This window comes from Camelus ferus, chromosome 12, assembly GCF_009834535.1.
Source record: "Camelus ferus isolate YT-003-E chromosome 12, BCGSAC_Cfer_1.0, whole genome shotgun sequence".
Classification (NCBI taxonomy): domain Eukaryota; kingdom Metazoa; phylum Chordata; class Mammalia; order Artiodactyla; family Camelidae; genus Camelus; species Camelus ferus.
In genome coordinates, this window is record NC_045707.1 from 23283342 (window position 1) to 23290876 (window position 7535).

Here is a 7535-nt window from a genome sequence, read left to right on the forward strand (position 1 = left end):
CCCAAGTCCCGCCGGACCCCGTCACCGCCCGCGGCCTGAGCGACCTCGGGCTTGGGGGAGCCCGGGAAGTGATGGACTCCAGTCCCGGCTCCATTCCAGATCAGGACCGCTCGGGACCCCTCTGTCCCCCTTCCCTCCCCACCCCTCTCCTCGCCGTTGTCCGGCAGCTGCGCGATGTGGTGCGATAAAGTGACGAACCAACCCCCCCAACTCTGGAGGGGACTGAAGCGACTCTCACTTCGAGCCCTACCCCTCTGTCTCTCAGCCCGGGGGTGGGGGGGTGCAGGACTCGGTGACAGCTGCGCGGATGATGCCCCTCCCCCTCGCGCGCTGGGAACCGGGGGCCCGCGCAACCCTCACCAGGTCTGAGTGCGGACCGGGACGCAGGGGTGGATGGAGTAGGGGGTCTGGTCGGAATCGCCTGCTCTGAGCCTCGGGAGGTCAGAAGTCGGAACTCGGGTTCGGGGCTGTGCTAGCCCCCTCCCCGCCCGGGGGCGACGCAAAGTTTTGGGAAGTTGCTGCCCCTACCTTGCTTGGTGAGCACCAGGGCGTCTTCCCTCCGCGCCTGGGTGATGATGGAGCCGTGTTCCATCTAACAATCCCGCGGGCCCGGGCTGGCTGGGCGGGAGGACGCGCGGGCGCACAGGCTGGGCTGGGCTGGGCTGGGGGGCCTGGGCGGGGGCCCGCTCCGGCTCCGGCTCTAGCTCCCGAGACTCCGACTCCTACTGCTGTTCACATCCCTGCTCTTGTTCCCTCCCTGGGCCGGGAAGGGAGGCGGCCTGTACGGTGAGCGGGCGGCCCGGGCAGTGGCTCCCTCGGGTGCCCCCGGACCCGATCCCCCGGCGGCAGCTCCGGGCTCCTCAGTTTGGGTCCAACATGGAGAATCCGGAGCGAAAACAAGAGGAGGAAATGGGACACGGGGCGGTTTCCAGGCTCCCCCCTCCCCTCCGTACTCCAGATAAACAACCCGCGGCTGCAGAGCCCACCCCCGCGCGCCTCCGGGCTCTGGACCCGGCCTCTCTATAGCCCGCCGGCGCCTGCCGCCTCGAAGCACCGTCCTAGGCCCTGGGCCCCTCCACCTGTGAGCAGCCCGGGCTGTGGAACATCCGGAGCTTTGCTATTTTGTTACGGAAAAAGCGAATCCCCGATGGGGGTGGGGTGGCGGGCGGGCAGGCTGGAGGGGGAGACTTGAAACTGCTCCGGCGCTCCGATTGGCCCTCTCCGAGAAAGGGGGCGTGGCCCCTCCTTACTATGCGGTGCGAGGACCCAACAACATTCCAGACGCTACGGCCACGCCCCCTGGCCACTCCCCCCTCGCCAGGCTCCGGCCTCCCAGTCCCCTCGGCCACACCTCCTTCCCAACTACTTAAAAGGACACTCCAAAGCTCACGTTTCTTTACTCCGTGCAGGAGTGTTCCCGTCCGTGCGTCAGTACTCGGGTAAGGTGGAATGGTTCCGCCCTTCCGTAACCAGGGCAAGCCGCGAAGCCTAACCCAGGTCTGGCCAGGATGAGAGAGAGGGTTTGGGCAGTTGCCTTACTTCCTGCTTGGCTCTCGAATCGTCGACCCACTGTTTCAGATAAGAGTACAACCATCGAAACCTGAAAGAGATGTGTGTGTGTAGAAGGACTCAGGACTGCAGAGTATCAGAATTAGAACTGACGTCGGGATGGTCTGATCCCCACAGTTGAAATGAGACATGAAGAGCCAGGCTTTGCTCAAAGCCACTCACTTATTCCCGTTCAGGGCTTTCCCTCTTCTCCTCCTCCCAATCCAGGCCTCCCCCCTCCCCCACAGTCCCAGCCTCAGTTTAGATGGATAGAGGTCTCTAAGGGTAGAGCTTCCGCTCTGTGGACTCTCGCTGCCCTCCCTCCTTGCTTTTAGGCCCCAGGCACCCTCCGCTGGCTTTGACTCCTGGAGTCTCACAAACCTCCTGCTCAGGATTGTAGGTGAGGGATATACATTTGTTCCCAAGAAGTGGAAGCTCCAGAAAGTCAACTTTCAGCCCAATATCAGGTCTTTTCCAGTGAGCTACAGCTGTCCACAGGTGACATGGGCTGCCATAGGCTGCCATGACTTGTTCAAGTCAAGGCTGGTAAGAGGGATGTACAGTGAGATTGTACTGGGTGACTTATGAGCTACTTCCAACCCCAATAGTCTATGATTCAACTGTACTAACCCTGCCAAGGAAGGAACTTTAAGGAAGGTCAGGACTTCTCTGGTCCCTGGGAGGGTCGGGGCAGCTGACGACCTTCCTACTATAGTTCCCATTGCCCCACCTGCACCAGGTCTCACTGGGGGTTGGAAGACAAGCAGGTCACAGCTAAACTCTACAGATACTGTCAAATACCTTCTCCCCATGGGGACAGGTGAGGTGGTGATGTGTATGTGCCTGTGTGCCCTAACAGTGCTCATGTGTACCTGTTCCTTCTGTTCCTACATATACATACACAAAACCTTTTTATATAACACCACTTTAATTTCTCCAAAATGAAAGTAGCTGTTACAGAAGATCTGAATGATGCTTATGTAACTTTAAACATTGAGTTTGGGTAGATACTAATTCATTAACAGAAGGGAAAAGGAAGAGTTCTCACATCTTTACCTTCCATCATTATCTAAAAATCATTAAAACAAAAGGATTCTTAAGGTTAATCTTCAATAGGCAGGTTGCTAGGGGGCCTTTTGGGCCCTGCCCCCACCCTCTTGCGGGGTAGTTCAGCTGCAGTGGGAGAAGGAGGAGTGAAGGCAGGAACTGAGGATTGAGGATTGAGGGATGCCTGCTACTCCCAGCTCTGGAGTGTTGGGCACTTAACCTCTTGACCTCTCTGCACTTCCATTTTCTTGTCCATAGAGAAAATCCCTCCCCCTTTTATAGCTTACAAAGTACTTTCACATACATTTTCTGTCTCATTTGATCTCTTACTGCTTTGAGGTTGACAGAGCAGATATACCCATTTTGTAGGTGAGGAAACAGGGTCTGGAAAGGTTAACTGACTCACCTAAGGTCTCACAGCTTGTTAAGAAGAGGAGGCAGGGCTAGAAGTTGTCTTTAAACTTTAAGACTTGAATCTGACACCTTACCATAGTTCCTTTCTTATCTATAGGATGGAAGAGATATTAGAACCCAGTCATTGACTTCTTGCTAAGAATGGCTGACTGCCTCACCTCCTCTGGGAAGCCCTCCCAGATACCCACTCTCACATCAGAGCTTTCTAGCCTCCTACATACTCCTCTCAGAACACTTAGCATCATGTTTTGCAGACAGTTTGCTTACTGACTTCCCAACCAGAAGATGAATTGAGACTGTATTAAATTCATTTTGAATCTAGCATAATGCCTAACACAGAGCAGGTAAGCTTTCTTTATCTATTTGCTATACTAGTCTTGACTCTATGTCTTAACCAGTGTTCTGAACGAGGGGTTCGGTGACCCACAGCAATAAACAAATTTTGGTAGCATGGGGAAATATATTCAATATCCTGTAATAATCCATAATGGAAAATAATACAAAAAAGAATAGATATATGCATATAACTGAATCACTTTACTGTACACTAGAAACTAACACATTGTAAATCAACTATACTTCAATTTAAAGGAAAAAAGGAACACGTTTTGTATTGTGAGATGGCTAAAGCAAGTTTCATGGGACAATACTTATCCTGCTATGTGTGTGCATTCTGATGCTTTCTATTTATTGCATCCTATTTCATTTGTTTTAAATGCTGGCCATGACTCTCTAAATGGATTTCACGACTCACCACCAGGTTGTGACCCCATCGTTGGAACCATACTGCTTTCATCTCTGCATGCTGTGGACGTCTTCTGTGCGTAGGGCTCCAGCTATCCCTGAAAGACACGCGGGAGATAGCCCTCAAGTACCTCTTGCTCTGATGTCAAAGAAAGGTTCATTTACAGGGAAACATAGAGAAGCCCTTCTAAGGCCAGAGGCACAAGGGTGCACATATAACCCAGGGTGGAGAGGTCAGATGAGAGAAAGGTCCCAGAGAGGCCTGGTGAGGGCCTTTGTGCCTCCAGAAACTACAAAGGCAGTGGCAGCTTTATTGGAGCCTGGAACACAGACTGGCAGGGCCTGGACTCATGATGCCACGGGCTTCTCCCTGCTCTGTCCCCAGATTACAGATCTCTGCCCTAGAAAGCTCTCTGGGGTCATGATGGACCTCTATCCTACAATTAAGGGGGTGGGGGAGGTGAAACGGCTAACTTCTACCTCAAGCAGCCTGGTAAATAACCTTCTGCCTCCAGGCCCTGGGCCAGCTGCTGGCTGTGTGACTTTGGGTAGGCTCTGTTTAATTATGTTCAAGGGTGGTAGCTGAGGCCAGGGCTCTCTAGGCCTAACAACTCTCCCAAGAGAAAGCTTATGGACTATCTCTGGTCACCTACCTGTTCCATCCCATTATCTCAACTTTACCTCCACCTGAAGGTTGATGAGAGGCAGTTTGGAAACAACACACCTTCTCTCCCCGACTCCCACCCCAAGTCAAGTAGTGGGGTAGTGAGGGTGGGGCTCAAAGGAGTGCCGTCTGTGCCTGTCTCCCATGGTTACTTGGGTTGGACTGGGTGTTTCTGAGCCAAGGTTTGGGAAAGGGAAACGGAGCTGGAGGAGCTTCCTTTACAGGAGGTGCACACTTGCTCCAGAACCCTGCCCCTTCCCCCACAGAAAATAAATACAGGGTTGAGCCCAAGGAGACCCTTTCATGACCCTCTGATGTCACTGAAATTTTCCATTAAATTAAAAACAATTTTTTATTACAAATGGAACACATCCATTTTCTTGCTTTCTCTGATTGTTCCTGCAGAGTCTCAGTTCCGTTTCGCATTGTAACTGGGAAGGTGGGGTCTCAGCACCGCAGTTCCGGAGCCCTCTGCCCTCCTGTCACAAGGCTTGTGGGGTCCTGTCCTGGCTGTTCAGGGCAAGGTCCTAGGGGTGAGATGAGGTGGGTTGAAAAAGACCCAGTGACAGTGACTGAACAGTTGTGGGGACTACCAGATGCCAGGGGGCTGGGGAGGAAGGGAGGGTTAGTGGCAGTGGCTATAGCTTCTTCGTAGAGTAGCCTGGGAAGCTCCCTGGGGCTTCAGATTGGAGATGAGGAATTCTGCAGGGCGCAGGCATGTGCATCATCCCAACCCTAGTACTTAGTTATTGGACCTCCTGATTTAGTTTCTTCACCCTAAAATGGGGATAACAATAGTACCTATTTCATAGGTTATTATGAGGATTAAATGAGATAATATGTGAAGCACTGAGTACCTGAAACACTGGAGATGCTCAATAAATATTACTCTCATTATCATCAACCCTGCCTTCTGCACCCATCATCTGCCTGGTTCTCCAAGCCAGAAACCTGAGGTCACCCAAGAATCTTCCTTCCCACTCATACCCATCCCCAATCCATCCTGAAGCCAAGTGGCTCTTTGCCTCACCAGTATTTGTCAGGCCTTTTCATTCTTCTGATTCCCACTACTGCTGTCTCAGGGGAGGCTGGCAACAGGCACCTAATCACCTAATCTCTCCTTCTCTAGGGCCCCAATCCAAATCCATCCCCAGCTCTCCTAGAAGATGCAAATCTGATCCTGTCTATATAGAATGATTCAGCAGTTCCCCATGACTTGCAGGACAAGCTCAGATGCCTCGCTCTGGCTCGTGGTGATTTACCCGCACCATCTCACACACCTTCCCCATATCGCCCGGGCTTCTGTCCTGTGAAAGTAGGCACCTGTGATTCTTTGGCACTGTGTGTGCTTCCACACTTCTGCACAGGCGGTTCTTTCTGCCTGGATGCCTCTTCCCCAACCCCTGTGTGATGACTCCTCATCCTTTAAAATACAATTCAAGTGCCACCTCTTCCTCAGATCCTCCCAGGTCCCAGCCTGACTCAGATGCTCCTCTTTGCTCCTGTATTTTCATTCTCGTTTGCTTGACTGTTCCCACCACTCCAGTGTAAGCTGCTTGAGGGCAGGCACAATCTGTTTTTCACCACACTCCGGTGCCCTCACAGAGCTTGGCACACAGTAGGCTCTGTTGGAAGCTAGTCCCCGTAGGCACTTTCCTTCCTGGGCACTGCTGATCTCCTGGGCCACTGAGCCAGTGAAGCTGGGAGGCAGGATGCCAGCCTCCTAGACACTTTCTCCACCACCCAGGACAGGGGAGTCCCAGACCCGGAGCAGAGCTTCGGCGCCTGCTGGCCACCACAGGTGCAGGAGTGTGGGACTCAGGAGTCCTTCACTTCTCACCCGGGCTTTGGAAACGAGGCCGAGCCGACTGAGGCTTGGTGGAACAGACGGACACCGTCGCCCAGGCATTTGGAAAGGGAGGGTGGGGTGGACGAACCCGCAGTAGCGCAGACCCTCGACTTTCCCACCCCATGGTCACTGCGCGAGCCTGTAAGATGAGGACAAATGGATCTATATGGGGCGGGAGCCGCCGAGCCTACCTCGATCCGGGTTCCTCAGGAGCACAGCCTCTCCCTCCCCCCCAGCTAGGCCTGGGCATCCACGTGACCTGCGCCCCCAGGAGCCACTAATCGCCTGGCTCCCTCCCTTCTCCTAAATAGGGAAGCGACAGGAGCAGATCGAGTTTCTCGGCCCGTATTTACAGGCTTCCTGGACGAAGCCAAACCATCTCCTACCCTCGCTTCCCCCAGCGCGCGCGGTGGGGAAAGGGAAGAAGGGCCCCCTCGGCGCCCCGCCCCCAGCCCTCCCGGCCTCGCGGCCCCGGGTGCGGCCCCTTCCTCCCCCACCCCCCCGCCCCGCGCCGCCGCGCCGCCGGCCCCTCCGGGGGCACCGCTTAGGTCGCCGCATTCCAACCCCCTGGCGGCCCTTTGAGGTCACGTGGCGCGCTGGGGGTGGGGCGGCAGGACGCCCCTGCCCCAGGCTGGCGACCTAGAGGCTTTCCAGTCCTGCAGATTCTGGAGCCTTCTCCTCAGACCTCGAGGAGGCCAGCTTCATTTTGGGAGTGATGCGCGGCAGGGTTTTACCCTTCAGCGCCTACTGCGTGCTTGGCCCCCGCGGAGCACTCGGGTCTCTCACCTCGCATCCTCCCTGGCCCTCGGGCAGGGCCCGCCATACCGTTCTCACTGGAAGACGCCGGCCGGGAGTCGCCAAGGCGTGCCGGCTCGAAGGGCTAGACTCTCTGCAAAATGGACAGGGAGGTGAGAAGACTGGGGAGAGCCAGTCAGCTTCGTTTATGCCTAGACGGATCCTTGTGAGGCCAAAGTCAAGAGCCAGCCGTGTCCCCGCTGCTTAGCCTGGACCCCAAACCTCTGAGAGCTGTACTTTGGGCGTGGAGACAAGGCACCAAAAGGGGCTTGATTGCCTTCCCGGCTGGGCAGACAGTCCCTAAGCTGCTCACTCTAGTCTAGTGTGAACTCAGAAATCCCTGTACTGGAGCTGAACTTGGTCACAGGAAGGGGCCTTTTGGCTTCTTTGTAGGGTCAAGGCAGGAGTGAGTAGATTGGAAGTTGAGGCACTGGCCACAGCCAACTTGCCTGGGAAGTATGACCTTGTAGGACA

At 54.8% G+C, this 7535-nt stretch overlaps 1 protein-coding gene across 1 annotated transcript in view; it reads right to left on the reverse strand.

The window, feature by feature from the left end:
- CTDSP2 (CTD small phosphatase 2) overlaps positions 1-6497 on the reverse strand; it is a 28543-nt gene extending 22046 nt beyond the window's left edge. Inside the window, exons 1-3 of the mRNA XM_032493242.1 lie at positions 6458-6497; positions 3764-3851; positions 529-1600 (exon numbers count right to left, since the gene is read on the reverse strand). Of these exons, the coding sequence (XP_032349133.1) occupies positions 529-592 (64 nt within the window). The 5' untranslated portion in view covers positions 593-1600; positions 3764-3851; positions 6458-6497. The remainder of the gene's footprint in view (positions 1-528; positions 1601-3763; positions 3852-6457) is intronic.
- Between the last annotated feature and the right edge of the window lie 1038 nt (positions 6498-7535).